Raw genomic sequence first — 18,600 nt, 5'->3', positions numbered from 1 at the left:
GCCAGTCTATCTGGCGTAAATACATGCACAGTACTATTAGAAAAGGAGCTCCAGGATTTTGATGCAGCAAGCAGTGAAGGAACAACAATATAGTTCTAAGTCAAGATATTGTGTGGCTTGGAAGGGAACTTGCAGGCAGTTCATGTTCCCATTCATCTGTTGCCCTTGTCCTTCCATGTGGCAGAGCACTTGAGTTGAAAGGAGCAGTCAAAGGAGCACTGGTGAATTTCTGCAATGCATCTTGTAAATGGTACACACTACATAGAGAGAGTGAATGTTTAAGTGGGTGGATGGGGTGCTAATCATATAGGCTGTTTGTGCTGAACGGTGTCAAAACCTTTTGAGTGTTTCTGGAGCTGCACTCATCCAGGGATGTGAAGAATATTCCACCAGAATCCTGAATTGTGCCTTGTAGATGATGGAAAGGCTTTTCAAGACAGGCAATAATTGATGGATGATAATAAAGTACAGGTAAAAAAAAACCTTTGCTTGAAATGGAAAACATTTGTTTGAATTACCTTAGACAATGTCACTCTACTGACCATTCATTCAAATAAAAAAGCTTTTCTGGTTAATCCCCTAGTTCATCCACTTTTAAAAAATGAGAATGGCAATGGCAGCTTGCTTTACACTGTATGAATGAAAACAATCAATGTAAACTGGGCACAAAATTGCTATCTTCAGAATGTTTTCAGCTTTACATTTTAACTCCTATGATTAAACGCAACAGTTTTTCTTTCTGGAATTAAAATCTGTCTCAATTACTTGTATTGATCTTGTGAGGAGTAGGTGCCACTTCTTCTGACAAAATGTCTCTGCGGATTTCAATAAGCCTGCTGTCTACTAGCTTTTAAATGCCAAAAATATGTTTCCAGCGACGAACTGCAGAGCAAAGGGCAGATTTTGTGAAACCTGAGAACTATGCAATTGAAGTTACTGACAGGGGACAATGGATTATCTTTCAAGCAGGGAAACTTGCCAGATGGGACAATTTACTGTGTTCTTCTTTAAAATCAGAAAGGAAAATTTCAAGAGCATCACGGAGTGCTAGCTAAACAGGAGTGGGAATCAGGGGGGAAATACTCCACTGTTTGGAGTCATACCTAGCACAAAGGGAAGATGGTTGTGATGGTTGGAGGTCAATCGTCTCAGCTCTAGGGCATCACTGCAGGAGTTCCTCAGGGTAGTATCCTAGGCCCAACCATCTTCAGCCGCTTCATCAATGACCTCCCTTGCTCATAAGGTCAGAAGTGGAGGTGTTTGCGGATGACTGAACAATGTTTAGCTCCATTCTCAACTCCTCAGATAACGAAGCAGTCCATGTCCAAATGCAGCAAGACCTGGACAATATCCAGGCTTGGGCTGACAAGTGTCAAGTTACATTTGTGCCACACAAGTGCCAGGCATTGGCTATCTCCTACAAGGAAGGTTCTAATCATCACCCCTTGACATTCAATGTCATTACTATCGCTGAAACCCCCACAATCCACACCCTGGGGGTTACCATTGATCAGAAACTGAATTGGACTAGCCATATAAATATTGTGGCTACCAGGATCGGAATCCTCCGGCAAATAACTCAGCTCCTGACCACCCCCCCCACACAAAAGCCTGTCCACCATCTACAAGCACAAATCAGGAGTGTAATGGAATACTCTCCACTTGCCTGGATGACTGCAGCTCCAACACTCAAGAAGCTCAACACCAGATGTCTATAAAATAATGAGGGGCATAGATATGGTAGATAGTCAACATCGTTTCCCAAAGGTAGGGGTGTCTAAAACTAGACGGCATAGGTTTAAGGGAGGTGAGAGATACAAAAGGGTCCAGAGGAGCAATCTTTTCACACAGAAGGTGGGGAGTGTCTGGAACGAGCTGCCTAAGGCAGTAGTAGAGGCAGGTAAAATGTTGTCTTTTAAAAAGCATTTAGACAGTTATATGGGAAAAATGGGTATAGCGGGATGTGAGCCAAATGCGGGCAATTGTGACTAGCTTAGTGGTAAAAACTGGGCGGCATGGACAAGTTGTTCCCGAAGGACCTGTTTTCACACTGTAAACCTCTATGCCTCAGGACAAAGCAGCCCGCTTGGATTTCCCCCCTTCCAAATATACAAACCCTCCACCACTGACGAATGGTGGCAGACGTGTGCACCATCTACAAGATGCAGTGCAGTAACTGACCAAGTTTCCTTCGACAGCACCTTCCAAATCCACGACCACTAACATCTAGAAGGACAAGAGCAGCAGATACTTGGGAACGCCACCACTTTGGAGGTCCCTCTCCAAGTCACTCACCACCCCGACTTGGAAACATATCGCTTTACTTCACTGTTGCTGGGTCAAAATCCTGGAACTCCCTCCCTAAAATCCTGGAACTCCCTCCCTAACAGTACAGTGGATGTACCTGCACCTCAGAGACTGCAACGATTCAAGAAGGCAGTTCACCACCACCTTCTGAAAGGCAACTAGGGATGGGCAATAAATGCTGACTTAACCACCGCCGCCCACATCCCATAAACAAAAAAGAGTGGCTAAGGTAAATATTGGTTCTTTAGAGGATGAGAAGGGAGATTTAACAATGGGAGATGAGGAAATGGCTGAGGAACTGAACAGGTTTATTGGGTCAGTCTTCACAGTGGAAGACACAAATAACATGTCAGTGACTGATAGAAATGAGGCTATGACAGGTGAGGACCTTGAGATGATTGTTATCACTAAGGAGGAAGTGATGGGCAAGCTAATGGGGCTAACGGTAGACAAGTCTCCTGGCCCTGATGGAATGCATCCCAGAGTGCTAAAAGAGATGGCTAGGGAAATTGCAAATGCACTAGTGATAATTTACCAAAATTCACTAGACTCTGGGGTGGTCCCGGCGGATTGGAAATTAGCAAACATGACACCACTGTTTAAAAAAGGAGGTAGACAAAAAGCAGGTAATTATAGGCCAGTGAGCTTAACTTTGGTAGTAGGGAAGATGCTGGAATCGATCAAAGAAGAAATAGCGAGGCACCTGGATAGAAATTGTCCCATTGGGCAGACGCAGCATGGGTTCATAAAGGGCAGGTCGTGCCTAACTAATTTAGTGGAATTTTTTGAGGACATTACCAGTGCAGTAGATCAAGGGGAGCCAATGGATGTGGTATATCTGGATTTCCAGAAAGCTTTTGACAAGGTGCCACACAAAAGGCTGCTGCATAAGATAAAGATGCATGGCATTAAGGGTAAAGTAGTAGCATGGATAGAGGATTGGTTAATTAATAGAAAGCAAAGAGTGGGGATTAATGGGTGTTTCTCTGGTTGGCAATCAGTAGCTAGTGGTGTCCCTCAGGGATCAGTGTTGGGCCCACAATTGTTCACAATTTACATAGATGATTTGGAGTTGGGGACCAAGGGCAATGTGTCCAAGTTTGCAGACGACACTAAGATGAGTAGTAAAGCAAAATTGCAGAGGATACCGGAGGTCTGCAGAGGGATTTGGATAGGTTAAGTGAATGGGCTAGGGTCTGGCAGATGGAATACAATGTTGACAAATGTGAGGTTATCCATTTTGGTAGTAATAACAGCAAAAGGGATTATTATTTAAATGATAAAATATTAAAACATGCTGCTGTGCAAAGAGACCTGGGTGTGCTCATGCATGAGTCGCAAAAAGTTGGTTTACAGGTGCAACAGGTGATTAAGAAAGCGAATGCAATTTTGTCCTTCATTGCTAGAGGGATGGAGTTTAAGACTAGGGAGGTTATGCTGCAATTGTATAAGGTGTTAGTGAGGCCACACCTGGAGTAGTGTGTTCAGTTTTGGTCTCCTTACCTGAGAAAGGACTGGAGGGGGTGCAGAGGAGATTCACTAGGTTAATCCCAGAGCTGAAGGGGTTGGATTACAAGGAGAGGTTGAGTAGATTGGGACTGTACTCGTTGGAATTTAGAAGGATGAGGGGGGATCTTATAGAAACATATAAAATTATGAAGGGAATAGAATAGATGCGGGCAGGTTGTTCCCACTGGCAGGTGAAAGCAGAACTAGGGGGCATAGCCTCAAAATAAGGGGAAGTAGATTTAGGACTGAGTTTAGGAGGAACCTCTTCACCCAAAGGGTTGTGAATCTATGGAATTCCTTGCCCAGTGAAGCAGTTGAGGTTCCGTCATTAAATGTTTTTAAGATACAGATAGATCGTTTTTTGAAGAATAAAGGGATTAAGGGTTATGGTGTTCAGGCCGGAGAGTGGAGCTGAGTCCACAAAAGATCAGCCATGATCTCATTGAATGGCGGAGCAGGCTCGAGGGGCCATATGGCGTATTCCTGCTCCTAGTTCTTATGCTCTTATGTAAATTATTTTTTTTTTAAATTACCTAATTTAAGCGGTATTCTTGGTCTAGTTTCCTAAGATGATGCCGATAGTTAGAGACAATGCTTACAATTATTCAAAGAATTCCACTACCAGGATGGCTGACACATGTATACAAGTCATTACAGTTTTATGTTTCTAGCTTCAGCACCCAAAGGAGCATCAGTTTTTAGTTAAAAGCAATACAATGAAATGAACATACTTCAAATTTATCACAATTAACAGAAAATAAACAAACAAAATTCAGGTTGTGAACATTTCAAGGAGTTGTGAATACATTGTGCACTTCGTATTAATTTTTAGTTTTATTACTTTCCTGGAAAGTTTTCAATTTGAAAAATAAAATCTGGGTCAACATTAATTATTACGAGAAAGTCTGAATTTTTAATGCCATTCCAGTTTTTAAAAAAAGTTAGATGATGCAAATGAACATAGGAAATCGGAGCACGAGTAGACCAAATGGACTCTCAGCCATCCAATACTATCATGGCTAACCCGTCACCTCGCTTTCACTTTCCCAACTGCTCTCCATTTCCCTCATTTTCTTGAAAAATCAAAAATTTGTCTCTCAGTCTTGGACATGTTCAACAATGAAGCATTCACAATCACTGGGGTCAAAAATTTAAAGGATTCACAATCCCCGAATGAAGGAATTTCTCCTCATTTCAGTCTCACACAATTGGCCCCTTATATTGCCCATGTTAAAGATTTCCTAACCAGGGGAAACAAATATATATCAAGTCCTTCAGAATCTTTTACGTTTCTAAGAGCTCACCTCTCATTCACTGAGAGCACAGGCCCAGTTACTCAGCTTATCATTGGACATCCTTCAAATCCCAGGAATAAACCTGTGTGAACTTTGGTTGTGCTGCCTCTAATGCAAGTATATCTTTTCTTAAATATGGAAACTAAAAGTGCACCTAGTGGTCCCATTAAAACCCTATACAACTGCAGCAAGACTTCCTAATTCCTGTATTTTAATCCCCTTGCAATAAAGACCAGTATGCCATTTGTCTTCCTAATTGCTTGCTGTACCTGCATGAGTACTGTGTACCTTAAACAAGTACACCCAAATCTCTCTGATCATTTAATAACATTAAAATTCTGTTTTTCTCTGTGAAAAAAACATTTCTCCACATTATACTCCATCTGCCACTTTGTTGTCCAGTCACTTAATCTGTTTGTATCTCTTTGCAGCCTCTTGCCCCATTCCCTATCTAAGTGAATCGCTCCTTACATTCTGATCCCAAGTCTCTCATATCACTCGTCCATGTGGGCGGCACAGTAGCACAGTGGTTAGCACTGTTGTTTCACAGCTCCAGAGTCCCAGGTTTGATTGCCGCTTGGGTCACTGTGGAGAGTCTGCACGTTCTCCTCGTGTCTGAGTGGGTTTCCTCCGGGTGCTCTGGTTTCCTCCCACAGTCCAAAGATGTGCAATGGATTAGCCATTCTAAATTGTCCCTAGCGTCCAAAAAGGTTGGGTGGGGGTACGGGGTTATGGAAATACGGTGGTGGTGTGGGCTTGGGTCGGGTGCTCTTTCCAAGGGTTGGTGCAGACTAGACGGGCCGAATGGCCTCCTTCTGCACTGTAAATTCTATGTTCCACCATGCTCCGAATTGACATCACTCAAGAGTCTCATTTCGGAACACCATCCTCGCAAACTTCTGGCTACTATGTGAGCTGACTCTAAAAAATGCTTCAGGTTCTGTCCCATTTCCTTTCAAAACTGTAATCAGTCCTTCATAAGAATCCCACCCTCAACACCCTTGTCCTTGGAAACAACTCCTTTTTCACCTCCCTTTCGTTTCCAAAGTCCTTGTCCATGCCCATCTCTCCAATCAGGTTTCCATAAGACCACAAGACATAGGAGGAGAATTAGGCCACTCATCCCATCGAGTCTGTTGTGCAATTCAATTGTGGCGGATATTGTTGTCATCCCCATTCTCCTGCCTTCTCCCCATAACCCCTGTTCCCCTTATTAATCACAAACCTATCTCTGTCTTAAAGATACTCCGTGATTTGGCCTCCACAGCCCTTTGCGGTAAAGAGTTCCACAGATCACCACCGTCTGGCTGAAGAAGTCCCTCCTCATTGCAATTTTAAAGGATTGTCCTTTCAGTCTAAGGCTGTGCCCTCGGGTTCTATTTTTCCTACTAGTGGAACCACCCTCTTCATGTCCACTCACTACAACACCCAACCAGCATAACCAAAGTCACTAACGACATTTGCCTTTGAGCTATGGCTGTGATAGATATTTCTCCTCTCTCTCCACCTTTCGCCCCATCTCCATCTAATATGATCAAGCACATAATTATCTTTCAAACGTCTATCCTTGGCCCCTCCTCTTCCATATTTACCCTTGGTAACCTCACCCACAGACTGCTTGTCTGCAATTTAGTCTTAGAAGTGCCCTTATTTCCTGGAGTGAAACACTGGGGAAGACCAAACCCATCACCTTCTGCACCTGCCAAAAATTTTGAACTTTCGTTTACATCACTTTTGCTGGCCAATGTCTCATGTTGAACTGTACTATTACAATCCCCAAATCAATTGATTGATTTTTATTGTCACATGTCCCGAAGTACAGTGAAAAGTATTTTTCTGCGGCCAAGGGAACGTACACAGTACGTAAATAGTAGACAAAAGAATAACCGACAGAGTACACTGACAGTGGTGCATCAACAAATGGTGATTGGTTACAGCGCAGAACAAGGCCAAACAAGAGCAGCATAGGACATTGTAGATAGTGTTCTTACAGGGAACAGATCAGTCCAAGGGAGAGTCTTTGAGGAGTCTATCTAAATTAACTTTTGCAGAATTAACAAACCCCACATACTCCATCACAAAGACCATCTACTTACATCTCCATGCTTGAGCTAAGTCAGTTATATGCAAGCAGCCAGTATCAATGCCGATGAGTCAGTGCACTCCACACTAAGTGTACCAAAATTAACATCTGTAATATCATCCAAGGCACAATTGGGAAACATATTACAGTTCAATGCTGGGATAGTCTGTATTCCACATAAATTAATAATAATAATCTTTATTAGTGTCACATTAACACTGCAATGAAGTTACTGTGAAAATCTCCTCACCGGCACCTGTTCGGGTACACTCGAGGGAGAATTCAGAGTGTCCAATTCACCTAACAAGCATGTCTTTTCAGGACTTTGATGCCAATTAGTAAACATGGTACTTCATAAGAACATAAGAACTAGGAGCAGGAGTAGGCCACCTGGCCCCTCGAGCCTGCTCCGCCATTCAATGAGATCATGGCTGATCTTTTGTGGACTCAGCTCCACTTTCCGGCCCGCACCCCATAACCCTTAATCCCTTTATTCTTCAAAAAACTATCTATCTTTACCTTAAAAACATGTAATGAAGGAGCCTCAACTGCTTCACTGGGCAAGGAATTCCATAGATTCACAACCCTTTGGGTGAAGAAGTTCCTCCTAAACTCAGTCCTAAATCTACTTCCCCTTATTTTGAGGCTATGTCCCCTAGTTCTGCTTTCACCCACCAGTGGAAACAACCTGCCCGCATCTATCCTATCTATTCCCTTCATAATTTTAAATGTTTCTATAAGATCCCCCCTCATCCTTCTAAATTCCAACGAGTACAGTCCCAGTCTACTCAACCTCTCCTCATAATCCAACCCCTTCAGCTCTGGGGTTAACCTAGTGAATCTCCTCTGCACACCCTCCAGTGCCAGTACGTCCTTTCTCAAGTAAGGAGACCAAAACTGAACACAATACTCCAGGTGTGGCCTCACTATCACCTTATACAATTGCAACATAACCTCCCTACATAACCTCCATACTTATTAAAAAAATCATCCACTCCACAGTGCACTTCTCATTACCACTAACCCAGAATTAATTCAATCTGTATTGGGCCACTTCTACTTTAATCCACCGGATATCAACATCACCTACGAGCTATCCTGTGTGAATATCAATGTTGCAGTGCTGAGTGAAACACGATTTACCAGAACTCATTCACTCTGTGAAAATGACTACACCTTCTACTGGCCTGGGAAGCCAAATGGGACAAGGCGCGAGTATAGAGTAGGTTCTACCATCAGAAATTAATTGATTTGAGACATTTGACAAGCCAGAATATCATTCAGAAAATCATGTCTGCCCACATCCCAATAAATCCAGCAGGTTTGGTATCTTCATCAGTTCAAGATCTAATGATGTCCTAAGATGGAGAAAAGGAAGTGTGATGCACTTGGCCAAAGGTGAACAAATGCATCAGAAAGTGATGAAATATTTATTTTGAGACTTTAATGCACACATTGGAAAATACTTTGATGCCATGGTATTGGAGCTTTGACTTCAAAATGGACAAACTGTTAAGAGTCCTGCAGTAATCACAACTTGGTCATCATCAACATAGTTTCCTATGAAAAACAGATGATGCAAAATGACATAGGAACACACCCACTCCACCCAGTGGCATCAACTGGATTTCATTTTTGTTGATGTTGGGATATGAAAGATGTCTAGATTTAAAGATCTATGCATTCTGCGGATGTGGAACTGACCGCAGAATGAGCCCGTCAGAATACTGGTTTGATCTTGTTCAGCATATCCAGAAGTGTGCTGAAAACAATGATGCAATCAGACTTCGAGAATATTGGCCCTATTGTTACCATATTCGCACCACTACACCTTAGCACGAGAAATTTTCACCTTCAAAGGTTATGCACCATTGGTACTATGCACTATTACACAAGAAATTATCACCTTAAAGCATGTTGGTACCATGCATTACTTCATGAGAAATGATCAGTGAACAAAGAATTATGGACCATTGGTAGAACTCTATCTGGATTTGAACAATAGACAAAATACAGTATGTGCTTTTAAGACCAATCAGCTATGAATTAATTCTCCACACCCTGACCATAGAAGATGTCAGAACAACACAAATAAAAAGTCATCTGTTGAAGGACCTGGGGCTGATGAATTGCCAGTAGAACTTGCTATGTTAAGCATGCATCATGCCATCATCAGCATGGGTAAAAGAAAAACATTCAGAAAATGAAAGATGCTAAATAATAGCCACATACAAGAATGAAGGTGGCAAGTCAAATTACAAGCATTGTAGCATTTCACTCTTTTGTGCAGCCAGAAAGATCTTTACCCAGATAATGCCCCATCACCGACAAAAACTTGCCAATTATGCCGGTTCAGAAAGTCAATGTGGATTCAGAGCTGGTGGTTCAACCACAGACATGATCCTTATTGAAACAACTTCAAGAAAAATGCAGAGAACAGCAGAAGCTAGTACATACTGATTTGGTAGGCCTGACCAAAGCCTTCCTTCTGGTTAGTAGAGCTTGGTTGTTCTTTCTTCTAAAAATCAGTTGCCCAGCAAAACTACTCCAAATCCTGAAAATATTCCACTGTGATATGAAAGGAAGAATGATTTACAATGGAATGACATTCAAGTAATCTCCAATACCAAGTAGAGTAAAGCAAGATGGTGTTCTTGCACCAATACATTGGCATCATCTTCTCCTACCTCGTCCAGTAAGTTTCTGGTACACATTTTCCAGAGAGAGGGTACTACCACACACGAACAGATGCAAGACTGTTCAAATTGTACAGATTGAGAGCAGACTACAGTGAGACATATTGCAATACATGAAGATAAGAATCAGGAGTATGCCATTGTCCTGGAGCCCGCTCCTCCATTCAATAAGATCATGGCGGATCAGATTGTGGACTCAACTTCGCCTTGCTGTCTGCCGCCCCCTCCCTCATAATCCTGGGCTCCCTTGTCGGTCAAAAAACTATCTAATTCAGCCTTAAATATGTAACACAGCCTCTATCTATTATTCTTTGGGAAAGAGAATTCCAGAATAACTGACCCTCAATAAATAAATTCTCCTTATCTCAAGTCTTAAATGGAAGACAACTAATTTTTAAACTGTGTCCGTCCCTTAGTTTTAGACTCCTCCACAAAGGGGAAATATCCTTTCAGCATCCACCCTGTCAAGTCTCCTCAAGATCTTGTATGTTTCAAAAAGATAATCTTTCATTCTTCTAATCTCCAAGAGGGATAGGCACAACCTGCTCAAAACCCTCCTCATATCTTAACCCTTTCATCTCAGGAATCAGTTGAGTCAGCCTTCTCCAAACTGCTTCTAATGCAATTATGTCATTTCTTATGATGTGGAGATGCCGGTGTTGGACTGGGGTGAGCACAACACCAAGTTAAAGTCCAACATGTTTGTTTCAAACACTAGCTTTTGGAGCAGTGCTCCTTCCTCAGGTGAATGAAGAGGTATGTTCCAGAAACATATATATGGACGATTTCTTCCCATTTCTTATGCAAGGAGACCAAAACAGTACAGAGTACTTCAGTCTGTCTGCGGTCTCACAAAAGCCCTGTATAGCTGTAGCAACATTTCCCCAATTCTATACTCTGACCCCCCCTTGCATTAAACAGCAACACTCCATTTCCCTTCCCAATCACTTGCTGTACCTGCATCCTAACATTTCGTGATTCATGTACCAGGACGCCCAGATCTCTGTACCTCAATATCTCTCAATTTAAACAATAATTGGCTTTTCTATTCCTGCTGCCAAAGTCAACAAGTTCACATTTACCCACATTAACTCCACCTGCCAAATTCTTGCCCACTCACTTCACCCATCTAAATCCCTTTGTAGACTCTATAGCTTTTTGACAACTTACTTTCCTACCTATCATTATCCCTCAGCAAAGTCGTTGATGCAGACTGTAAATAGTTGAGGCCCCAGGATTGATCAGTGCGGCACTACAGTCACAGCTTGCCAAACTGAAAATGGCAACCATTTACCCCTCTTCTCTGCTTCTTGTTAGTTAACCAATCCTTTACCCTGTGAATTTCTGTTTGCTGATGCTGCTGTTTTTGTGGTGCATTCAGCTGTCGGCCAGCAGTCAATTCGAAGTGTCTTCTCAAAATTTGGGTCATGATCAGTCTACAAATGACTCAAAGTGGTCAAAGTTATAGCAGCACTATAACTAAACAAAACTGAAAAATATAGACAAATTCTGCTCCTGGGGTCAACAGTCTAAAGACAAATTAAGCTTGATGAAATATCAGCTGGGGTGGCATGGTGGCAAAGGGTTAGCACTTCTGCCTCACAGCGCCAGGGACCCAGGTTCGATTCCGTCCTTGGGTGACTGTGTGGAGTTTGCACATTTTCCCCACGTCTGCAATGGTTTACTTCGGGTGCTACAGCTTCCTCCCACAGTCCAAAGATGTCCAAAATTGGGCGGATTGGCTATGCTAAATTGCCCTTAGTGTCAAGGGATGTGCAGTTTATGTTACACGGTCGGACGGAGTGGTGGGGGTGTGGTGGCGGAGTGCACCTAGGTAGAGTGCTCTTTCAGAGGGTCGGTGCAGACTCAATGGGCTGAATTGCCTCCTTCTGCGTTGTAGGGATTCTGTGATAATTATATTGATAGCGCTGCCACAGCATTTGGAAGGCTTCAGACAAATCCCTGAAACATCCCAGACTCTCAGTTACCACACGACTAAGAATCCACTGGCAGCATGGACTAAGATCCACTGGCAGCATGAGAGACCCCAACATAGAGGTAGTCCAGCTGTCTAATTCAGAGGTTTCACATCAATGTTGACTACAATGCAAAGCCGTGTCATCAGAATGGATGATGATCGCTTACTAAAATATGCACTGTATGGAAAACTTGGTGGTACTTCTAGATCCGTTGGGTGACCAAAACTAAGACACAAGGATTCATGCAAGCAAGACATAATTTCACTTCAGACGGCTTCAATAACCGAGAACAGTCTGCACATGGCCAAATCACTTGGCTCTGAAGTCTCCAGACTGGAGCATGGAAATTTGAAGAACTGGGAGTCCAGATAGCCACATAAAAATGCGGTCACAAAAAGGAGCAGGCAGCAGTAGCTCCCACATCAGTGAATGACGATCTATGATACTCAGACTGCAACGGACAATGCCCAGACTGCAATGGACAATGCCTTGCTCGAAATGGACTGCACTACTCCCACTTGAAAACTCATGATGTTCATTGGCAATAACGCAAACCTAAAGATCAACTGGGCATAGATGAACCATTCTCAATGAAAAAATGTAATTCAAATCAAAACTTACAAGAAGCCTGAACAATAGAGTGAAAACAGGAATCAAAGAATGTGATACAAAATCCAAACTTACCTCAAAGTTAGGTGGAGGCTGCGAACACCCAATCAGCCTGGGGGCTTTGTGCTTGCTTGGACTGGGACAGGACTGGACGGCACCAGCACAATCCAGAGTTTTGAAGTTTTTCGGCCGAAACAATAAAGAAACGGTGCAAAACCTGATCATGTGATCCAAAGAGAAGTCCCAGGCTAGGGACAGGTCCTAAAAGAAGCTCCAGTGAGAGGACAGAGGGAACAGGAAGAGGTCCCAGTTAAGAAGGGAACAAAGGGGTTCAAAGCAGACGAAGGGCTGCAGCTGTCAGACTTTTAAGTGGCGTAGGCCAGGCAACCAAAATGTGCCTGGGAGAAGGCTGGGCAATTGAAGGAGGCAGCAGAAAGTTGGTAACTCCAGCATGGAGTCAGAAGACTGTTGGGGCAAAGGTACCCCTTTGGAGCAGTCATGTTCTACTCAGCACAGCTGAAATAGTGCTTATGATTTGGTGCTGGAATGCAAACCCATGAATTCAGGGTAACGGAGTCTCTGAAGAGAAGGCTTAACCCCTGCAAGGTGGGCTGCAGTTCAGGCCATCCAAGTTAGAAAGACTCGGAGAATTCTCAGTCAACATCTTCAAAGATGAAGACTGGAATACATCGTGAGGGAGAGTGAGTTTCAATTACAGATATTGGGGAGGGTTGTAAATGAATCGTCTTGGCTGCACCTATTTATTATTGTAAAGATATTGTACAGGGTGTTAGACCACAGTTTGTCTGTTCATGCACATGTACCTCATATTAACCCTAAATGTTAGAATTCAAAATAGATAGTCAATTTTTATATCTTTCTGATGATAATAAAGTTTATTTTTGCTCTTTAAAAACTGGAATCTTGTGACTTTATTCTCTTTGCAAGTGTCTCGAATCACAAATTTTGACCACTTTAAAGGAAAAGTAATTGGCCCCTCACTCGATCGTACCAATGACTTTGGGATCTGTTCTAAGATGGTATCTCTAAGGCATTAATTAAGATCAAAAACAAAAACTCACTCACTGTCTTCAGTGGGAAGAACCTGGAGTGAATAAATCCATTCAATGATGCTGGCTTTATCCACCAGATGCAAGGCACTCAGCATGTCCAGGCCAGATAGTGCAAAGAAAGCAATAGTCAATCTGTGAATGTCAAAAAACAAAACAAAACACAGAAAAATTAAGATTAGTCAAGTAAGCATCTTCACATTCCAACTTGTATAGGATGTACACAGGGTAAATTATTAGCTGAGAACAGGAAAATGCTCATCATTGTAACTTGCATATCAAGAGTCAAATTCAGTTCCTGTATGCTACGCGTAATACTCTGGAAATCCTAAGTCACAAACTTTAAAAAACAACATGAACTGAAGATTAGACAATGTGTGTAGAATGGTTTTAGTCTGAAAAGCCATGTTAAGAGGAGTTTCTCTCCAAGAAACTCCTACTGAGTAGGGTACTCAGCTTTAAAATTTCACAGTCCACATAATTAATGCTAGCACTAGGGCGGCACGGTAGCACAGTGGTTAGCACTGTTGCTTCACGGCTACAGGGTCCCAGGTTCGGTTCCCAGCTTGGGTCACTGTCTATGTGGAGTCTGCACGTTCCCCCCATGTCTGCGTGGGTTTCCTCCGGGTGCTCGGGTTTCCTCCCACATTCCAAACATGTGCAGATTAGGTGGATTGGCCATGGTAAAATTGCCTTCAGTGTCCAAAAAGATTAGGTGGGGTTACGGGCCGGTGCAGACTCAATGGGCCACAAAAATAGTGTCCTTCTGCACTGTATAGTCTTTGATCCATGAAGTCATCACCTACTTGCATTATTCCATCAGAAAATTAGTCATTAGATTCATGCAGACTTCTCCAAGACACATTTAACATTTAGATAGTTACTACTTTCACAGCTTTCACAATTTCAATTAGCCCCATATGACAACACTCTTATCTGATAGATGATTTATTCAATGCATATTCCTAGATTAGTTTTAAAAGTCTAAGGAAACCATGCGCAGCATGATGGACACATCCTTCTGGAAATCAAATGTATTATACCATAGTAAAGTGGGATAGTGTCTTGCTTATCTTTTTCCAGAAGGTGCACTCCAGACCGAGAAGATATCCAAGCTATCCTCAGCTGGCAGTGGGTTGACATAACAATGCCCAAAAGTGTGGAAAGGATGAAAATGTAAAGTCAATATAGAAAACAGGTTGGGGTAGTTACTGGATTTCAGTATTGATTAGCAAGTCAAAGCTTCTGAATGTATGATTATGCTATTCTTTAGCCTATCAGAGACTTAGGCCAGACTAATTCCTGGAATGACAGGATTGTCCCACGAGGAAAGATTGAAAATAACTCTGTGTTCTTAAGAGTTAAGAAGAATAAGAGGTCATCTCATTGAAGTGTACAAAATTCTTACAGGGCTCGACAAGGTGGACGCAGAAAGGTTGTTTCTCTTAGTTGGTTGGGGGGAGGGGGGGGGGGGGGGGGTGGTATAGAACCAGGGGGCATAGTCTCAGACTAAGATTGCCAGTCAAGGTTGAGATGAAAAGGAACTTCTTCACCCAGAGGGTGGTAAATCTTTAGAATTCTCTAACCAAGAGTTGTGGAGACTGAGTCACTGAGTTTGTCCAAAGCAGAGACCGATAGATTTCTAGATAGTGATTACATCAAGGATACAGGGATATTGCGGGAAGATGAAGTTGAACTGGAAGATTAGCCATGATCCAGATAAATGGGGCAACAGGCTCTAGGGGCTGAATTGCCTGCTCCTGTTCCAATGTTCTTCCAATTCAGAGTTCAATGTAATGCTCTGCAGCACAGTTTTTCAAAGCATTACAAACTGGGCAGATACAAACAAACCAAAAAAGGGTAAAAATAAATAAATTCTTCATTCGCGTCTATATTTATGCCACTTACGCTGATGTTATACAGCAAGTACCAGCTTTAAAATGTGCAAGTCATCAACATTTAATTATACAGCTGACTGACTCTACACGATTGTTGAATGAGCAGAGCATGCACAAGTACTGAAGTACATGCATGGTATTAGGACAGGTTCTCTAATGTGGAGGAATCTATTGATAAAGGCAAGTTCTTCAACCAGTGCTTTTCACAATTATAGAACATTCCAAAAAGTGCTTTACAGTTCATGAATGCTTCAGCAGTAAAGATAGGAAACAACAGCCGTAATGTGCAGATTGGTTTCACAAACAGCAAGGAAATAAATGACAAGCTGTTTTTTTAAAAGGTGATGATTGGGGGATAAATGTTGGTTATAACACTGGGAGAGTTACACTTTTCTTTTAGGAGTAGTGCCAAGGGTTCTTATATACCCAAAATGGCAGACAGGAGATTGGTTTGACATTTCATCTGAAAGACAGCATTTCTGACGGTGTGGTAATATCTCTGTGTGGCACTGAAGAATCAACTAAGACTAGGTTCTCAAGGCTCTAGGATAGAGTTTAAACCACATTATTTTGGCTCAGAAGCTAAAGTGCTATCACTGAGCCAAGATTCTCACAAATATTAATTAAGATAAGACTGTTCTCTGAAGCCATTAAGTTGCTTAAAACTGCTGCCAGTGGTTGAAAAAGGAAGCCCATCATCAGCTGCTCAGGCAAACTAGGGATGAGAAATAAATGCCACCTTTGCCAGTGATAACATCCAGATAAATTATCCAAAAAATAATTTATTACTATATGTAGCACTTCCTACGAAAGGAGACAAGGACGTACCCACAACCGCCACGACAGACACTACTGGAAGACCTACTGGACGCAAGTATCCTAGAGAAAGGGAACTGTAGTGACATGTATGACCGACTGGTAGATAGGGACGACACCGTACTGGACGCAACAAGGAGGAAATGGGAGGACGACCTGGGGATGGAGATCGGGTGGGGACTCTGGAGCGAAGCACTGCATAGGGTCAACTCCACCTCCACGTGCGCAAGGCTCAGCCTGACGCAACTAAAAGTGGTACATAGAGCCCACTTAACAAGAACCCGTATGAGTAGGTTCTTCCCGGAGGTGGAAGACAGATGTGAACGGTGCCAAAGAGGCCCGGCCAACCACGCCCACATGTTCTGGTCTTGCCCCAGACTCGTGGAGTACTGGACAGCCTTCTTCGAGGTAATGTCCAAAGTGGTGGGAGTGAGGGTGGAGCCATGCCCGATAGTGGCGGTCTTCGGGGTTTCAGAACAGCCAGATCTATTCCTGGGGAGGAGGGCGGATGCCCTTGCCTTTGCCTCCCTGATCGCCCGCCGTAGAATCCTGTTTGGCTGGCGGTCAGCAGCACCGCCCAGAGCTGCGGACTGGCTGTCCGACCTCTCGGAATCTCTCCAAATGGAGAAAATCAAATTTGCCATCCGAGGGTCGGACGACGGCTTCCACAGAACGTGGGAGCCATTCATGCAACTGTTCCGGGACCTATTTGTGGCCAATGTACAAGAGGAAGAATAGTCGGGGGAAGGTAGCGGGAGGGGGGGGGGGCTACAGGTTCGTTACGGGGGTTCGATGGCTAGCTAAGGCCCAAAACCAAACTAAATAAACATGTTGAGGGGGGGGGGGGGGGGGGCGCAGTTACTACTACGAAGATGCTTACCTGTAAATATGTATGTTAATTTTTGCGTGTTTGTTTTTTTTTTCTTTCTCCTAACAATTTGTAATTTGTTCAATATAAAATATGAAAACTGAATAAAAACATTTATAAAAAAAAAATTACTATATGTAGCAAAATTACAACATATTAACAATTTCATTACCGCACAGAAAACATCTACAAATTATACCCCCAACTGAAAGGAGCAATATTATGTATCTAATGCAGAGACAGGGTTTTTCAGCAGAATCCACCCACGTTTTCTCAGTTGCTTTTGTGAAAGAGAGACATGAAGGTTCCCATTTACATTATCCATCATTCTTCAAGAGCATTCTAGAGCTTGAGCTTGCAATATCTCTGTGAAAAGTTACAAGAAATTCCATACAGCATCCCAAAGTTCATTCAATATTTGTATAATCTCAATTGATTGGTGAATGATCTATTTAGAACTGCCTCTCCACCTATTGTCTATATCACCAAAAATTAAGACAAGGTAACTTAATTGTGAGAACAAGGATAATCAAGGAAGGGTGGGCTGATTGGAAACCAAGAAAATCATCTTGTGGAGGCAGAGGGCATGGTTGAGGTATTAAATGGGCACTTTCCAGTTGTTGTTACTAGTGACAAGGCGGCTATCAATGTAGCAATAAAGGAAGAGGCAATTTTGACATTGAACAGGATAAAAATAGATAAAAATTTACTTTAAATCTTAAAAGACATCTGGTCCTAGAATACGGTGGGAAGGAAATGTGGAAATTGCAAAGTCTCTAGGCATAATCTTACAACCGTCCTTGGGCATGGTTAGGTGCCACAGAAAGCGAGTGTAGGACACCAAATGTTACACCGTTGTTTAAAAAGAGAGGGGCAAACTTGGCAACTACAAGCCAGTCAGCCTAACATCAGTAGTACGAAAACATTTAGAGACAACAATCTGAACAAATTAATTGACATTCGGAAAAGAATGGGCTAATAAAGAAAAGCCACCACAGATTTATTAAGGATGTATTCTTGATGAAGTAATGGCGAGAGTTATTTTATTAGGGAAAACTAATTCGAACAAGATAAGGAATGTTAAAAATACAAGCCTTAAGACTTTGTGCCTTAACGCGCAGTGCATTCGCAATAAAGTGGATGAATTAATCACGCAAATAGATGAAAACGATATGATATAGGCAGGATTATGGAGACATGGCTACAGGATGACCAGGGATGGGAACTGAACATCCAGGGGTACTCGGTATTTAAGGAAGGACAGCAAAAAAGGAAAAGGTGGTGGGGTTGCATTGCTGGTTAAAGAGGAAACGAACGCAATAGTGAGGAAGGAGATTAGCTCCGATGATGTGGAATCTATATGGGTAGAGCTGAGAAACACCAAGGGGCAAAAGGGGTTGGGGGGGGGGGGGGGGGGGTTGTGTATAGACCCCCAAACTGTAATGCTAATATTGGGAATGGCATTAAACA

At 42.6% G+C, this 18,600-nt stretch overlaps 1 protein-coding gene across 2 annotated transcripts in view; it reads right to left on the bottom strand.

The window, feature by feature from the left end:
• The window catches only part of pggt1b (protein geranylgeranyltransferase type I, beta subunit), a 108,615-nt gene that overhangs the window by 77,767 nt on the left and 12,248 nt on the right, over nt 1-18,600 (bottom strand). The window contains exon 2 of one of the 2 annotated variants that reach the window (XM_038805067.1): nt 13,561-13,683. In XM_038805067.1, coding sequence (XP_038660995.1) covers nt 13,561-13,683 — 123 coding nt within the window. The remainder of the gene's footprint in view (nt 1-13,560; nt 13,684-18,600) is intronic. The other variant, XM_038805068.1, reaches the window with a different exon arrangement.

This window comes from Scyliorhinus canicula, chromosome 8 (assembly GCF_902713615.1).
Source record: "Scyliorhinus canicula chromosome 8, sScyCan1.1, whole genome shotgun sequence".
Classification (NCBI taxonomy): domain Eukaryota; kingdom Metazoa; phylum Chordata; class Chondrichthyes; order Carcharhiniformes; family Scyliorhinidae; genus Scyliorhinus; species Scyliorhinus canicula.
The sequence above is the reverse complement of the archived record's forward strand: the minus strand, read 5'-3'. Positions and strand labels throughout refer to the sequence as shown.